Source organism: Dermochelys coriacea, chromosome 14, assembly GCF_009764565.3.
Source record: "Dermochelys coriacea isolate rDerCor1 chromosome 14, rDerCor1.pri.v4, whole genome shotgun sequence".
NCBI classification, from domain to species: domain Eukaryota; kingdom Metazoa; phylum Chordata; order Testudines; family Dermochelyidae; genus Dermochelys; species Dermochelys coriacea.
Genome location: NC_050081.1, coordinates 7,365,271 through 7,383,938, shown reverse-complemented (window position 1 = coordinate 7,383,938; position 18,668 = coordinate 7,365,271). Strand labels below are relative to the sequence as shown.

Genomic DNA, 18,668 nt, shown 5'->3' with positions numbered 1-18,668 from the left:
TGTGTGTGTATATAAATCTCTCCTCTGTTTTTTCCACCAAATGCATCCGATGAAGTGAGCTGTAGCTCACGAAAGCTTATGCTCTAATAAATTTGTTAGTCTCTAAGGTGCCACAGGTACTCCTTTTCTTTTTGCGAATACAGACTAACACGGCTGCTACTCTGAAACCTATTTTTCCTAAGATGTGTTACACATGTCCATTCCGTGACCCACTCTCCTTCTCCTTTCTACCGGAGTCTATCCAGTAAGAAGGAACTGAGGCGGTTGGAGTGGCTTCTCTCTACCCCTGTGCCCAGTGGTGAGAGGCAGCAGGGAGCACTTGCACCTTCCTGAAAGGTACCACTGGGGAAAAAATCTCTGACATCTGTGCATTGGATGTGCACATACCTACAGTGGAATGGACACGTGCTACACATATCAAAGAACAAAGGTTATTAGCTATTTCTTACCCAGGAGGTGGACCAAGGTGACTGTTTAATAGCTCTGAACCAATGGCACTGTAACACTGGATAGACAATAAAGAATGGGTCCCGTTGAAGCTATAGAAGGCATTTAAGGTCCATTCTTGTTACCCACTTTCGTACTTAACTAGATTCAACACCTTAGGAAATATGCCTGGAAATGTTAGTGACCACAAATATATCAATGTTGTCACTCATTCCAAAAATTGGCACCCTTTAAATAAACTAGAAAATATACAGTAAAATGATGAACTGGTTTAAACAAGTGACTCAGGATGGAAGCTAATATTTTAACACTAAAAATATCAACCTGCCTACAATATCTTGCATTCAATGGTGCTTTTCATTTTAAAAGATCCCAAAACACTTTAAAATTTTAACTATGTACATGGAACTATATTCTCCAGGGAATATGAGAGCATTGGTTTAACAGTGTACAACAATGCAATTTAGGACAGAAGGTGAGCAAGAATAGAGTTTCAAACAAATACTGCACTTGAGTCTAACTACTCAAGTTAGAATTTGAACAGGACATTGGGGTTACTAGCTAGAGTGTATAGAATACTTGTCTGCTGGGGAGCAAGTATGTAGTAAGCAGTGGGTGGACTTGAATTTGGTAATTTCATATGTTTTAATATTTTATGCCATAAATACCAGAGCTGATAATGTCACAGAGTAAGGCTTTTAACTTCTGCCTTTTGAAGAAAGTAGAGATTAAATTTGACAATGGCACCATGGAGAGTATGTATTTAGAAGAACCATTATCATGTACAGTTCTATTGCTGTCTGAGATCATAAGTGATGTTTTGGGAATTGAGGTATGTTTTAAGACTTTAGTGACTGCATTTGTAAATTTGTAATTAAGTGTAAATCTCCATATTAAATGCCTGCATAGCCTAGTGAGACTTGCAAAGCAGACTTGAATTCTATTGGATGGCTGCCTTTGCTGCAGCAGAAACTTACAATGTTAAGGAATAAGTTCTTGAGATCAGGATATTCTGCTCTTTTAATTACTTATTTTATTATTATTTGAGTCGTTGATTTCTTTGTCATCTTATGTGCAACTAAAATATCTTTGTTTTTACAACCGGAAGAAAATGGATGCAATTAAATTTTAAAGCTCTTTCCACAGCTGTACCCTCCATAAATCCACAATCATGCATACCCTGATACCTGGCAGTGGGGCTCATAAAGGTTTTGTCCATTGTCAAGGAAGCATTATCCAGTTTTTTAAAAAAGAGAGAGACTGACTGGAAGTCAGGATATTTTGGGTTTTTTTAGCTAATTGTTACCTGTGTGATATTGGGCAAGTTACTTAACCTCTGCTTTTTCATTTTCCCTACCTGTAAAATGGGGATTGGTATCTTTTTCAGAGAAGAGTTGTGATGTTTTTAAATGATTGTACTCAGTCCTTGAGAATTTACATGTTAAAAAAAATTCAGGAAATTCTTACTTAAAAATTCAGTTCTCACTATTCTCCCACAGAGGGACAAAGTCACTTTAACGTTGAGCCCTACATTCATTGACGGGATACATCATTATATATCTACTAGTAGCTGAAAATCTGTGCTGTCACACTGGTGTAAAGTCAAGTGATTAAAAAAATGTCTGAGAACTTAAAAATTGAATGGTAACAGACTGTGAAGCCCAGTGATGAATGAACCTGATGATATTCCAAGCAAAAAGACCTGTCAACCATGCTTGTAGCAGTTTCTGTTGCTTCCCACTGACTCAACATTCTAGGCTTCAGAGTGCTGTTGGGAGTTTATAGTGAGCGTTGGGTGTGGCATTGTGTGGGTGGTGGTTTTGATTTGTGAGTGGATTGTGTTGTGTGGGGAGAGTTGTGTAGGAGGTGAATGAGAGGTGTGTGCGCTGTGGTCAGAGGCTTATGTTTTTGGGGTAATTGTGTATGCTGGTTGTAGTGTTGTGATGATTTGCGTCTGGGAGATTTGTGTTGATTTGTGAGGGCGGCAGTTGGCAAAATAGTCCACCCATTTGTTCAGTCTCCCTTATACATCCAATTAAATTGTTATATGCAAATTAGCTGTAGAATAAGGATAGAGAAAAATCTCTCCAGGGGTACTTCTTTAAGGTTACAGGCCTACTTCTGCACCTCTCTGAGTAGAGCCCCTTGGTTCATTTCGGTTTTAGACTGCATCAACAGGCTACAGAACCTCCTGTTTACCATCTGTGTTTACTTACAGCAGATCCAGCTGGTTTTTCCCCCTGCGATGGAATCCTCTCCAGGACCTGTGACCCAGGCTGGTAACAGCAGTGGCAGAAAACAGCTTGTTCAAAATAAATTATGATTTATCCATCCATAGGAGGCATCACAAGTAGAGAGAAAAGGGTTAAAAGTAAAAAGAATCTACAGGCCTCTTAACCTTATCCTTTCCTTGCCCATTTAGGCATGTTCCACTTATCCCAGTCACCCCTGCTGACTCTCAGGTTCAGCCTGCAGCTCTGCAGACCCGCTCTCTGTTAGAGGCTCTCTCTGAATTCACAGGCTGTCTTTTAACCTTTTCAGAGTTCCCAGAACCTAGTCCATACTGGTTTGTGAGTTTCTCCAGAGGGGATCAGAGATAGTTTTCCAACCTTGGATTTCCTGTATTGTCCGTTTGAGCAAAGGCAATTAGAGTTGTCTAGAGTCATTAGTTTTGTTTGCAGAAATCAGGTTAACTGACTTCATACTTAACAAGCAAACCATCAAACCCACAGATTATATAAATATAACATTCATAAAAATTAATACAGCTATCACCCATGTTCTTTGAATGTATGTCATAGGAAGAGATGGGTAGATATATGTATAAATGACATGTGTTATGCCACCACAGGTTTAACAGATGTGGACTTTGTATATGGGTTTTAGGTGAGAGAGAGAAATAGGATTCATTTTTAGAATCTGCTTCTCCTTACAAATGTACTTAAGCTTTATATCGAATGGATTTTAACAAGTGGGGCAGTCAGTGTTTGCACACAGTGCTTGCAATCCATGTTTTTCATTATCTCATTAGACAGTTGTAAATCTACCTCTTTTCAGCACAGCCAAATTTTTCTCTGTGCAAGTAACCATATTGCTCTGTGTTTATGGTGTTCATCTCACACCCAATATACTCTTCAAAAATAGGTTTGGGTGTTTTTTGCTGGCTGCTTGGCCACCCAGAGATAGAGTGGTGAGAGAAAGTGGAGAATTCCCCCTAGATCTGCAGCTCACAGCCACCTACATAAGAACGGCCATACTGGGTCAGACCATCTAGTCCAGTATTCTATCTTTCGACAGTGGCCAATGCCAGGTACTTCAGAGGGAATGAACAGAACCTAATATATGGTTGAACCTAAAATGGGTAGCTGCATGAGAAGACTTATTACGTGCTGGGTGCTTCCGTTATGTACCCAATTAAGTGCACATTGTTTGCATAATGCTTATTACATAACAAAGAGACTTCTTCTAAAGAGGGCTCTTAAATATCTGCCACAAAAGCCAAATTTGTATTTGCCCGATGCTGTTACAGCTCAGTGAGGGCCTAGGCAGAGTTAAGGCGGTTACGAAACCGCTTGGGAACTTTAACTGAGAAGTTCCTTTTGTTTTGAGGGGAGTGTTGTATTTGAACTCGAAGCAATTTTTCCCCTCTCAGTCTAGCTGAGCTGATTTTCTGTACCTGGATGGCACTGAAGTGTGTGACACAGCAGTTGAACAATAGGTTTTAGGCTGTTCCTTTCCCGCCCCTCCCCCGGCCATTTTAGACCCCATTGCACAAGACAAAAGGGTGGGGGTGATAGAGGAGATCTTTCTATATCGCTGATACTGGTGTAAGAAAACTCAAACTGGAAACAGTAGGTTTTATGGTGATAGTATCCCAGAGCTGTTTCAGCTGCATTATTTTTTGATGCATATAGGGGAAATACAAGGAAATTGAAACAAAAAGACATTAAGTTTCCAAAAGTTTTGGAGATGTGCTAGAAACCAAATATATATTAAATGCAATGTTTTTATACACTTTTAATGAATGAACTATTGAATATTTACTACCCATCTGAAATTCTCTTTATTCTTCTGGTAGGAAAGACATTTTAAATCATGAGGACAGTTGCATTGAAAAGAATAACAAATTCATCGGTCTGGAAGAAATCTTGAGAGGTCATCTAATCCAATTCTTTATGATGACTCAGGGCCAAGTATACCTAGACCATCCCTGATAGGTATTCGTCTAATCTAGAGTTCTCAAACTGATCTGTGGACCACCAGTGGTCCACAAGCTCCATTTAGGTCGTCCACAGATAGTTCCTTCTAAGGTGTGCACCTGGGCGGTCGCACAGGAGAGAATGAAGGGCTATTCACCTAATTAGTGAAGCTGCACGGGCATGGCTCCACTAATTAGGTGCCTTGACCCTGGAGAAGACGCATGTGAAAAGTGAGATGGTGGCCTTGCAGGGAATGGGAGGTAGGTGGGAGGGGACAGTGGGGTGAGAAGAGGGGGTGGGGGGAATTTGGGATGTGCAGGGCTGCGGCGGCCAGAGAAAGAGGCGACTTTCCCCAGCTCCAGGGCTTCGGCTGTCGGGGACAGATGGCTCTCCTTCCCAGCCTCAGCTCTGTGGCTGCTGTCGTGAGGAGATACCCTCCTCCTTCCCAGCCCCAGTTTAGGGGCTGCTGCAGTGGGGGAGAGAGGGAGAGACCTCCCCGCTCCTTCTCAGCTCCAGCTTGGGGGCTGCTGCGGTGGGAGAGAGAGGGCACTTCCATCACATTAGAAAGGTAAGACTACTGATATGAAAATATGAGTTGTGTGCTTTTATTTGTAGAACAAAAAAAGGTTTATTATTATTAAGGGTTTTTTAATATAGTGCTTTTATCCAAAGTGCTTTACAATAGTTAGCTACCGGTACAAACAACATTTGGAAAGATCATTAAGTGGTCTGCCGAGACCCTCAGCAATTTTCAAGTGGTTTGAGAACCACTGGTCTAATCTGTTCTTTAAAATCTCTAATGATAGGAATTCCACAACCTCCCTTGGAAGCCTGTTCCAATACTTAGCTACCCTTATAGTTAGAAAGTTTTTCTTAATACGTAACCTAAATCTCCCTTGCTTCAGTGCAACTCCACGATGATCCCTGGGTATTATAAATTACATTGTTTTCTTTTCTTGTGACCATTTTTTAAAAAAAAATTCTTTTTAACTACCCTGGGATTGTGAAGCTGTTACGGCTTGCGGTCAGCATGCCACTCTCAGAAACTAATAATGATGAAATGTTCCTGTCATTATCCATATTGTAGCTGGTGTGACTATCAGTAACTAAGGGCTAGATTGTGGCCCTAAGCAAGCGGATGGTTCCTAAGCCCTCACCTTCCAGGAACAGCCCTAGGAGGCACTGTGACTCAGGTGTCATCCTTCTGACTAACAGTCCATCCTCTGCATCTTCCTAACTCCTGGGGAGTAGTAATATTCTTCTGGCCTACACCATCGGAAAATTATTACTCTTCTGCACTGTATCTACTGCAATGACAGTGAGTGGGAAGTCTCCGTTTAGTCCAGGGATGGTGTAAGTGGGTGAATAGCCTTGCCTATTCACACCTAGTGGCATGAACCTAAAGTCATGGTAGCCCACACTGGGGAAAAAAAATTAGGTTCTTAATCCACTCTTATTCCCTTGAACAGGCACATAATCCAAGTCAGAATCTGATCCCAAAATTAACATAATGGGCATTATTCTAGTTTCCATAGAAAAAGCTTTCAGTAATTGCAGTAGTTGCCAAATGCCTAGGTTAGCCAAATACATCAATTTTAAATGGCAGGAATACTTAGCAGAAGGTAGACTATGCTAATGTGTTACTTTAAAAATTCTTTTTCTTTATTTTTAAGGAAATTGAAGTGGCTGGCACATGACAAATCTCAGGACTGTAAATGAAGCCATCTATGTTAATGCTGTCTTCACAAATATTTTTGGCATAGAAAGCATGGAAAGGGAGAGCAATTTTGCCTTACTGCGGCATGTTTCACACTGAATTTTAGTAAATACACCGTGCTCATAAACTGGATATTTCAGACTCTTGTTTTCTGTGCCTGTGCCATTAGGCTGCAGGAAAACGCACTCTTCTGTAAAATAAATCTTTGTCAAAGTGATTCCTTCATCTCCATTTATAGGTTTCACCAAACTTTATAAGCATTAGGCTGCTGAGTCCCTATAAGTGGGTTTCCACAGCTGCCAGAAATATAAGAGGACTTGGCAAAGAACTTATAGTCATGAATCTGACTGACTGGTATCATTTTAACAAGAAAACATTAAGGACTGTTATGATCTACAAATTTTCAATATTACTGAAAACCCCTATAAATTACAGATTGTGTGTGTACTGAGCAGTGGGGGTAGGGAATAAAATTAATCACCCAGGAATGTTTTGTAAGTGTTTATACATATATAAGAGAGAGAGAGAGAGTGTGTGTGTGTGTGTGTGTGTGTGTGTGTGTGTGAGAGAGAGAGAGAGAGAATTTTGAAATGTCATAATGAATGGAAGATTCGTGCTTAGTGGGTTCTTTATTCTGGGAATGGCTGGTTTATAGATTGGCTTATCTTCCCTACCCTAGGTTACCATTCTGCCAGTGTTGCCTTTTCATTTATTTAATTATTTATTTATTTATTTATTTTGTGTCTCATTGTGGTAGGCATCCAAAGGCCCTTGGGAACCTTACTCACAATAATACTGGTTCATACTACATCTGAGAGAGCCTCTTGGGGTTATCTATCTATCTCATGTATATCACTTGACCACCCCTGTTTTTTTCATTGATATGATTTGTAATACTGTAATAGCTTACTGCATTTGATTATTTCCTACAGGAGGACATTCTAGAAGCCAAGGGAAATGATTATGATGAAGCAATAAGGAAAAGTAAATAAAAACATTTTATACTCCATTTAGATATACACTTCACAGTGCTTCTTTCTCAAATTGTTATCCTAGACTTCATAGTCACCTTTAACTGCGATAATTTGTGCTTGTGTAAGACTGCTAATTCTGTTGCCTTACCCTTTATACACTGACACAAGGGGAATTTGCTGCTTTTTTATAAATAAATTGGGGCCAAAGAGTAAATTCACCTTTTTTTTTTTTTAAATATTCATGCCAGCTCAGCTTTAGGGGATTTGAGTGATGTAAGTGTATTGTACTGGGCCCCACAACTAGTACAACAGAAAAAATAATCTTCAAAGTGAATATTTTAGTGCTTCATGCAAGGCACACTGCTCAATGTCTGGGGGAAAAAATAAAGCTGCCCTTACATTTGTGAACCACAGTCCATTGTTGTACATGTTTTCTAAGCTCCAATATAAATCTTAAATGCATAACAAGTAGACAGCACTGACGCCCACACCCATGTAAAAAAATGAAGTCTTATTCCTGATTATAATGAGCATGTTGTATCTGTTCATAGGATTAAATCTTTGAAGGAAAGGAAGGTACATAAAATCAGATTTCTAAAGGTTAAGTAGAGTTCATTGCGTTGATTTCATAATATTTCAGTATGAAACTCTAGTCTTCAAGGAAGTAGATGCATGAAAACCAATTAGGAAGTTCTCTAATAGCATAAAGACTGACACCCAGGGCCAGCTCCAGGTATCAGTGAAGGAAGCGGGTGCCTGGGGCAGCCAGTAGAAAGGGGCGGCACTCCATCAGTTATTGGGGTGGCATGTCCGGGTGTTCAGCGTCAATTCGGTCGTGGGTCCTTAATTCCCTCCCTTCCACTTTGGCAGCAGCTCAATCAGGGTTGTCTCCCCCTCCCCTCCCCCCCCCGGCCACTTGGGGCGGCAAAAAATTTTGAGCTGGCCTTGCTGACACCTCCTTTTAAATTTAACTTTATCACATTATTGGCTAGACAATGAATTCCATTGTCTCTTGTCAATTATAGTGGGGATATGTTTGAATAGGCTGCATGTTTGAGTTTACTTCTTATCTGGAATTGATGCGAAGGCTTCAGATGGACAGGAAGAGTAAATTGTCTCCCAGAATTGAGTTACCTAGAGTAGGGGCCGTTGGGGAGGATTACAAAAACATTGAGATTACCCTCACCATGTTTCCTCTAAATTAGTTCTCCTAAGCAGCACCTTAGTGGTGACATTCTGCTAGGATCTCTCCAGTTTGTCTGCTTTTGTTACCTCACTTTAAAGAGGTTCTACAACACACAGGGACCCATTAGAAAATTAATTCAACCTATGCTGCATTAATTTTCCTGTAGAATCCCAATGGGGCTGGAAGAGGGGGGAATGATGCATGTTCTTCTTATCTCTGCTTTGAACCTTCTCCTTCCCCAATTTCTACATGCAGATGCCCCCCGTCAGTGCATGGATTTCAGGGGGATGATTGGGTCTAGATATGAAGGTAAAGTATCTGGCTCAATGCATGACTCAATTGTCATGTGATTAGTGCAGGAGTATTCTTGCCAATTGAGCTATACTCAGTACATAAGTTCTGAGAAATTTGCCTGTGTTTTTGTAATTGTAAACTGTATCAAATATCATTAAACCCATAGCTCCTGACTATGATATGGTATGGTACAAATTAAAACCTAGAAGTTCCCTCTGCACATTGAATCTACAGAGAGAGAAAACCATATGTTGGTTTTGTGCCACTTATCTGTGTGTAGTCTTTTAAAAGGGAGAATGGTTTAGTAGTTCAAGCGTAGAACTAGGAGTCAGGAGTTCCGAGGTCGGTTCCTGGCTCAGTCGCTGACTTTCTGTGTCATTGGACAAGTCACCTAACCTTGCTGTGCCTCTGGTTTCCTATAAGAAAAATGGTGCTCCCTATCTTCCTCACAGCAATATTTTGAGAGTAATCGAATAATGTTTGTAAAGCATTTTGAGAATCTTGGGTGGAAGCTATCATAGAATTGCCAAATGTTATGAATCATCATTATTATTTTTCTACTTAAAGTGTGAAACATGACAAAACAAAAGAACTTCGATTAAGTATATATCACTCTAAAGAACTTTGGCTTCTTGAATTTAATGAAACATGAGAAAAGTGTGCTAGTATAAAAGAATACGGGGAGACCTACATTGTTCAGACAAGATGATAGGGAATGCAAAGGAGGTTGAGCCAACTTAATATGTACATAGTTTTAAAAGTAACCAAGAAGCAATGTTTAATTTTCATAGGTTAAAATTAAGGGACTGTTACAGAAATAAAACAATGTTTTATATAAAGAAAAAGCAGCTGGTACTGCTTGTTTGTGAAAAGAACAAGCTACTGGTATGTAAGTGGGTTGGAAATGTGGTGCATTAAATTCATGTAGAGGATTGCATCTTTACGCAGTCCATAAAAGGAAATTAGAAAATGGAAATGTTTTGGGCATTGAGCATAAAGAATGTTTGCCGAACGGTTATATATACCAGCTAACAATATTACGGTGAGAGCATGAAAAGGCTAAGGCGGCTGACAAAGAAAAATGGCAGAACTGTTCTCACCAGGATATTTCCAATGTATTTCATGAGAAAATCCAACTAAACATCATAATTAAAATTAGCATGTATGTCTTTTTGTTGTCCCCAGTTCCTTTTTTACATGGAGGGGGGCGAAAATAGGTATGCTCTATATAAGAGAATTCCCAGTCTCCTTACGTCTGAGTTGTCTTACGGTGGTACAGGTCAGCAGAAATATAGGGTATTTTTTCAAATCTATTTTTTTTGTTACATCACCATTTAGTTTTCTCTGTGTATTTAGCCATTTACAAAAGTTATTTGATCTTTTTGAGAATAGAATCCTCTCCTGGTCCCCCAACTTTGAAGATTTAGATGCTTTCTTTGTCAAAGTGTGTTATGAAAGCAGTAGAAGCGGATGTGAATGCAACAACTTCCAGCATATCAGAATTGGCAGTTCCCAGACCTTTATTAAAAGATTACTTGTTGGTATTTAGTGAGCTCAGTGCTGGCAGGGTGATGGGATAGATAACTTAGTTGGTCTTTTCCATCTCTAACGTGTCTGATTTTAATGGCAATCATTTGAGTCAAGAAATGGGATATTCACCATAAGGGGCTATCCCTGTGTATAAAATGAAAATGTCAACCAGAACCACTATTAGATCCTGGCCTTGTTTTAAATATTTTTCTGTTGCCATTTATGCCACCATGCTATGCCTATCTATGCTAAAAGGTGTTTCTATGATCTGGCCTTTGATATTTAAAATGTAGTATCCTTAAACAGCTCTGATTAACTTATTTTTCTTCCTTTCAAAAGTTTGCATCAAAATGTGTAAAAATTATTTACTAATTAGGACAGTGATATGTCAGTACAGTGGCAGATGCATATGGTTTTTTGCTTTATATATATATATTTACATATGTATATCTTGATAGTTTTGTTACATCTTGATATTTTGTAAATATTTTAAAAACAACAATGCAAATATGTGTACAGACTCCTAAAAATAGTAATTCATTCTTTGATATATTAAGATATAGTGCCTTGGGATAATAAGACTTGGAAATTTAACTCCTGTCACTTCTGTAAAGGCTGAATGGGTATCATAGTATTGATGCATCAGATGAAGTGAGCTGTAGCCCCTGAAAGCTTATGCTCAAATAAATTTGTTAGTCTCTAAGGTGCCACAAGTACTCCTTTTCTTTTTGTGAATACAGACTAACACGGCTGTTACTCTGAAACATAGTATTAAGGTTTTTCACTAGATTTTACTATGCAGGTACCATGTGCCTCCTGTTCTCAACACTTAACATTTTATGCCAGGCAGCTGAATAATCCTGTCTCTCCCTTGGCAGAGATGTACAGGGGACATGACCTTGGTCAGATAATGGAACAATATAGTCTTACTGCAAAGCTTTTTTTTTTTCATTTAAATATCAGTGGAAGATACATTATAGTAGTTGAAGGAAAGGTTAAAGAAAGAGTTTATATGTGGCACAATAAAGCTGTATCATTTAAGCTGTCACGTCCTAGTTGAGGGCTTTGAAGGTGATGTTGCTTTCATGATATCCGTACTATGTACAGGCTTGCAAATACAATAAGAGAAAGTGAAAAATAATTCTAGACTTCTTACCCAGGTTACTGTTCTGTTCTTCAAAGAATTACTAAGGAAAGTTTGGCATAAGCTGGGACAGGAAATTGAAACCTGAATACTATTTTAAACTGATAGGGTTAAAGGCCTTTCTTTTACACCAGCACACTTGTTCTTTTATTTGATACTTGAACTCTGAAAATTTTCTGTGACTTTCTAGGGAGAAGGAGGAGCAGCTGACTCGGGTGACAGAGGTACAGAGGCTGCAGGCCCAGCAGGCAGATGCTGCCCTGGAGGAGTTTAAGCGGCAGGTGGAGTTGAACTCAGAAAAAGTCTATGCTGAAATGAAACAGCAGGTGAGAAGGTCACAATACCAGTCTTTCTGAAACTCTCTGTCTCAGTAGGATAGCATATTTTGATCTTATAATGCCAGAAACATGTTACACTTGATAGTGCTACATCAAAATCTTTCACAATGTAGTGACTTTGCTAGCAAGTCAGAGGGGGCTGTTAGCAGTTGATTCATCTTTATAAGAAAGCCAGAATTGTCATTGTTACACAGCTATCTACAGTTGTATTACTGATTAGAGCTTTTCCAGGATTCAGAGTAAAATGTGTTAATTTATATACTTTTATGGAACAATGTCTATACTTACCCACTTTTTCAACTTTGTCTCTCTGGCTATTCTTTTAGGGACATGTCATTCTCCTATTAATGGGAATTTTGCAATAATTTCAATAAGAACAGAGCCAGGCTCATTCTGATGGTGGTCACTGATGAGCAGATGACCACAAAAGTCTTTTTCCCCACTTGAAAATTACTGTTAATGATCATTTATTTACATACTACATAGTGTGCTAGTCATTTTACAGAATAAACTAGATTAATGTATTGGCCCGAAGGAGCTAGGAGATATCACATGAGTGAGAATAATGAACAGTAGACTGGGAAGGGATGAGAAATAAAGGGAGACACAGGTATATGGAGTGGCCTACTAATGTCATAAAAATGCTTATGGTATCTCAGTCTAGTGAATTAACCTGATCCATTCTGCCTAGACCCATGAGGGCAATAAAACAGGCCCTAAAATTTCAAAGTCACTGTCCTACATTTTTCTCTAATCTGAATCTCTTCTTTAGTTCCTCCAAGATTACTTAAATTAATAAATTTTACTTCTGCTCCAAGTGAGAAATGTATTTTAATTCTTATTGAAGATATGGTTTCATTGAGCCAGAAATGTAATTGTTTTCAAGAAAAAGTTTGCCCAAAATAATCCTGAAAATATATTCATCATGAAGACATTTGACAAGTTTTTTTTAATTTCCTTTAAAAAGAAACAAAAAATTGAAATGCTTCAGGAAATTTAAAAATACATTTTACTGAATTCCATAAAATTGCCATGTATCTTTTTCATTTTCTATGTGCTGAATACCATTCCATTTGTATGTTAAATACAGAAAGAGAAAATGTATTTAAGATAACCAAACTGTTCTTTCTTTCGGCTTCGTTCACTGATGCCTTCTCAGTCCAGGTTCATGATACCTTCAGCTTTATCCAAAGTATTGGGTGGGCAGAGATGCAAAACCATGCCCTGAAGTGTCCCTAGCCTTTGTTTGCCAGAAGCTAGGAATGGGTGACAGGGGATGGATCACTTGATGATTACCAGTTCTGTTCATTCCCTCTGAAGTGCCTGGAACTGGCCACTGTGAAGATAGGATAGTGGGCTGATAGACCATTGGTCTGACCCAGTATGGCAGTTTTTATATTCTTATTGAATTGTGGTTAGAGACTGCCTTATGACAATGTCAAACAATGGTTTCTGTGGTCTTACTGAATGGAACTGGTGGATAGTGCTCAATAATTGACTGTTCATAAACAGATATCATGGTGTGAAACAAATATAGAGAAAGAAATACAGAAGCTATCTAAGACAGTAAAATATTTGTGATTTATTTTAATTCACCAAAGAGAGAAAATGTTAATGGCCAAATTGTCAAAGGAGCTTTCTGACTGACACTGTAAAACCCTACATTCATGTAGGCAAATAGTCTCACCCACATGCATTTTCCCTCTATTTTCTGCAGTTGCTAGTTTTAAAATGAGTAGTTTTGGATGCCTCATTGAAAATTTGACTCTATATCCTCTTCACTATAGCAGGCTGCCCTAGTTGTTATCATCATTGTGATCTACTCTTTCTTTATTATTTATATTACGGTTTCGCCCAGAGAGCTGAAACAGAATTGGGGCTCTCTGTATTAGCAGTTGAATAAATAGATAGGAAAACCCTGCCTTGCCCTGGGGAGTTTACGGTTTGGGGCATGCAGATAATGGCTTATTCTCAGTATTGAACTGATTTTGATTGGCAAAGAAAGAACGACTCAAAGACCAAATCCTTTTAATTCCCTGCCTTAGATAACTGCATTTGACGTATAGCTTAGGAAGTGTCACTAGTCTAGTGCTAGCTACTGCTGTTTCGCTGTAATAATGCTGTCAGTGTAGACCTATTCTGGAGGAAGTTCTCCTCACCTGAGACAGACTCACAACAAGATGGAACTTTGGGGATAGAGAGAGAGAAAAAATGGAAGAATTCCCTGTCTCTGGTACGTAAAACCACCACCACCTACGGCTTTATTCACTTGATATGTAAGACATTAGCAAGGTTGTTAAATTACATAATGATGAGAGAAATCCATCACAAGTGAAGAACTGCAGAACAAATGCTTCCATGACATTCTTTATTTGGCTTATCATTGTGCTTGGTTATTACAGGAGTTCCAGTGCAGTATGAGATGTGCTGTTGTACTTAGGCCTGGGAAAATGAATTAAGCAATAGCCATAATTTTTAATCTCCATGATCTTATTGGTTTGTATCAGAGTCTTTGTTTAATTGTTGTGTGTTTTGCATACTGACTTTGGATTGTTGTTCCCATCATCGGGGTGTTATATTGTAGTTTCATAGACACTCAACATGCTAAGGTTAAGCAATGAAAAACTGTAATAGTGGAACACTGTGTAAAATGATATGTTAATTTAAAGAAATTTGTTCATAGCTGAGAATTTTTTTTTAACATAAGAACAGCCACACTGGGTCAGATCAAAGGTCCATCTCGCCCGGTATCCTGTCTTCCGACAGTGGCCAATGCCAGGTACCCCAGAGGGAATGAACAGAACAGGTAATCATCAAGTGATCCATCTTCTGTCACCCATTCCCAGCTTCTGGCAAATGGAGGCTAGGGACACCATCCCTGCCCATCCTGGCTAATAGCCATTGATGGACCTATCCTTCATGAATTTATCTAGTTCTTTTTTGAACTAATTATGCAGTAAACCTTCACGTTATTATTGTTTGAACTGACCAACTGTTAAACATTTTGTCTGTATGTATATTTCAGATAGTATTCATTTAAGGCAGAATTCTGACTAGTTTTACAGCATGAGTAGTCTGTGACTTCTGTAAGTAGTAAGGTACTATTCAACTTGAATAAGAGCATCAGAATATGGTCCTTAATGTTAAAACTTAAACGTATTGAGACAAATTCTGCACTCAGTTAAACCAGTGTAAATCTGGACTGATTCCATTGAACCTAGGCTATAGGAACCATTTGGGGTTCTACCCACCTTTTACTCCCATTGATTTTGTGAAAGCTGTAGGTTATCAACACCTATGGATATCAGGCCCACAATGAACAAATAGGTACATTTAGAGCTGATAAGTATTACCTTATGTGGAGGTAGTCCTATTGATTGTTGATGACTATTATAAAATTTTAGGATTATGCAAATTATTTGATATGTGAGAGCTGTGCTGTGCTTGTCTGAATAAATGTTTATGTAGTGGTTTAGGAGAAGATTTTTGATAAAGGAATTTTTTTGTATGTAGAACTTATACTGTTGATAATATAATAGGCATTCTATTTAATGTATGGTCTAACCTTATTTTGCTCACAGTACAACAGAAATACGTCTGCATCTAGACATCATTTATTAACACTTGATCCACATGATTGTTGTGGTAAAACTTGACATTTTTGGGAGAATCAGCATTTTGGCAACTCTTTGATTTAAGCAAATTTCCAGCCATCTAACTAGCTCCCCCCACCTCCCCAAATGCTGCCCATTTGATTTTGAAATGCTTAATTCGGCACAGTAGAATGTCTGTTTATTTCTTGTACTTTATTGGAAAGAATTAGACTGATAATACAATTTAGCCTTGAAATACAATTTCTGGTTTAATTCTGACATTTTCAATGTGCTTTTTTTTTTAATTGATGATTGTGAAAAAAAATCTCTAACACAAGTGCCCATTTACCATTGGTGATTTGTATGTGAAGGATGAAATTAAGTGAAAGTAGCAAAGTATAGGGGTATATTTCAAAGGATCATATTATTACTTAAAAAGTAGTCTCTAATAGCAGAAAAAATTAAGAGTATTTTTGAGAGTTTCAGTGGAGAGTATTAAATGGATGTTGCATCTACTAAGAATTGTCTTCTTTGGATTTACTGTTTAATGAGAGCCTCATTGTGCCAAGCTTTTTGTGACCATATAGAGGAGTAGAAGCAAGTAAGAATCCCCCTTTCCCTTGCATGGCCACTTAAGATCTGCCTGAATTGCAGCCTTGGCACTAGGGGGGAGAACAAAGGGCTGTGTGCCAAATGCTTCCCTTCAGAGCAGAGAGGGAACGGATAATAGATGGAGCAATGATTTCTCCTATGCAAGCTCTAGCCAGTGGATCTGACTGGCCACTTGGAGAGGATTATGGTGCACTCCACAAAGGGGTGTCACAAATTACTCTCCAGTTTCTTGGGTACATGTACACAGCCTGCTGCAAGCCTGGCAGCAAGCCTCCCAACCCAGGTCGACAGACTTGGCTTGCGGGGTTTGAGCTACCTCTTTAAAAATAACTACATAGATGGCACTTTGAAGTTGCATCCTTGTGCTGGAATTTGGGCTTTGAAGACTACCCCCTTCCTTGGGCTTCAGAGCTTGAGCACCAGCCTCCAGCATGGTCTACACAGCTATTTGTAGTGCGGTACTGTGATCCTGAGTTTGTCATCCTTGGCTGGGAGGCTTGCTGCTGCGGTCTGGTAGCTCTGAAACACTATGCCACCTCTTTTTTGAGGTGCTCAAGTAGCACAGTCTACCCCTGGGTTTCTAACATAGCTCTGTGGGATTAATTATATCAAATTTACTCAAGTTGACTAATTCCTTTGCTTTCAGTGGGGCTCCTTTCAGAGTAAGGTACTGAACTACCCAGTGTGACAAGTGTGGCAGAATTGGGCCCTATATGTTCATCCTATAAACCTGTAAAACTCAGATGTTAATTGAACATTCCTTCTTGACAGAGAAAATCAGTTTATTAAGCATATAGCACAATTTTCTGTATAACAAGTATTTCAAGGCTATCGTTTTTCAGCTAAGACATGTCAAACCATGTTGTAAATGTTGATAGCAAGTGGCAGTCATGCCTTCTAAACTTCTAAGTTATCAAGCAGTTCAGAATATAGGGACTGTTTTTGAGAGGTACTGAACTCTTCAAACTCTCATTGACTTCAGTGAGGCTTGCAGGTTATGAACCTCTTGGGGTCAAGTTCATAAAGAGCAAATGATAATGTAAGACGTAGGAAACTATGCTACATGTAGTACTTCAGAGAAACAATACTGAAGCTCTTTTTTTCACCCGTCCTTTCTCATTTCCGCTCCACACATGCACCCAATTCTCAAATAAGCTACATATGTTCTTCCAAAGACACAGTGATGTAATAATTGAGCAAATGCATTGCTTTCTCCTAGTTGGATAGAGCATAGAATGACCTACCGACATCACAAAATGGAATCTTTAACTATAGCAACACTGGATTCTGAACATCACTGCAAATATTAAACTTCTGAAATCCTCTTTTCATTATAATGTTAATTAACAAATGGAGTGGGGTCTGGCATTATCAGTTAGTATAATCGATATTTGGTTTATTTATTCATGTAATTTATGACTTTGTGAAATTACTTGCAATCTGCTTCTTATTGTTCAATAAGCTCATGGTTATTAAGTCATCTGATGTCCATTAGATGGGTGACTGAAACAATTTCAACTTGAAGCTCAGTTTTATTTTTTCCTGATCTAGGTGGCTGTCCTGTGAGAAAACTTCATTTATTGGTGTTTATGTGGGTATAAATATATGATATTTTCATACATGCTGCTTCGAGTGTTAGCCAATTGATTTTAATAGCATACATTGCATGCTACATCAAAGACAAAGGGAGAAAAATCAGACTAGTTTATAGAAGTCTAGATTAAAAGCACTGTATATACATCACTCACAAAAGAAAAGTATTTACAAAGCCAAATAGTAACTGCCAAAAAATGAATAAACAGAATTTGTGACAATATTTTGGCTCTAGTATTTGTTGAGATTGGCAAATGAGAATCAAAAAACTTCATTGCACTTGTGGCCAATATGCATACTCTGTGCTAGAGATTAAATAACAGGAACATATTGTTTTATTTGTAGAGTTTATCTAATATATTACTTTATTTGTATACATTTTCTGTGTCAATTTTTAGAACCTTTTCATTAAAAAGATGATTCTGTTAATATTTTGGACTTTATTTTGCTTTAATTTTTCATTTTTGTAAAGTGTAGATGGGGAAAACTAAGGGGCCTCCCATTCTTTGATGTATGAGATGGGGAAATAATGGGCTACAAGGATGGGTCTAAACTGTATTGAGAGGAGAGAGAAGGTGGTGATAGCAACGGAGGTTCCTTTTTTAAGGGCTTACTCAGGAGACACGGAAGAGAGGCCTTGCTGTTTGTGCTCCGCCTGCAACCCAGTGACCTCTATTCACCCTCAGTGCTGCAGTTTGTCCCCTTGCTGTATCTGGGAAAACAATTCCTGGCCATGCATCTTTCCCTTTACTTGAGATAACTTTTCATTAAAATGGCTTCCCCATTGTTAGTGATCACTTTCCTCCTCCTTATCTGCCTTAGAAGTGGCATTTGAGCCCATTGGCAAATACATCTATGGGCACTCTTTTAGGCCAAATAGGAATTTCAGCTTGGGGTACAGAAATTCATTGTTGTTTTTCTTCTGGTATAGCTGATGGACTTGCAGCAGAAAGTGCATTCCTGAAAGCTATATTCCCCTTCTCTCTTCTGCCCCTTTTAGGGAGGTACTGCTACTTAGGTTCGGAACTAGATCTAAAAGGA

At 38.6% G+C, this 18,668-nt stretch overlaps 1 protein-coding gene across 1 annotated transcript in view; it reads left to right on the top strand.

The window, feature by feature from the left end:
* CEP112 (centrosomal protein 112) overlaps positions 1-18,668 on the top strand; it is a 297,948-nt gene that overhangs the window by 118,991 nt on the left and 160,289 nt on the right. The window contains 1 exon segment of the mRNA XM_038371118.2: positions 11,682-11,817. Within this exon segment, the coding sequence (XP_038227046.1) occupies positions 11,682-11,817 (136 nt within the window).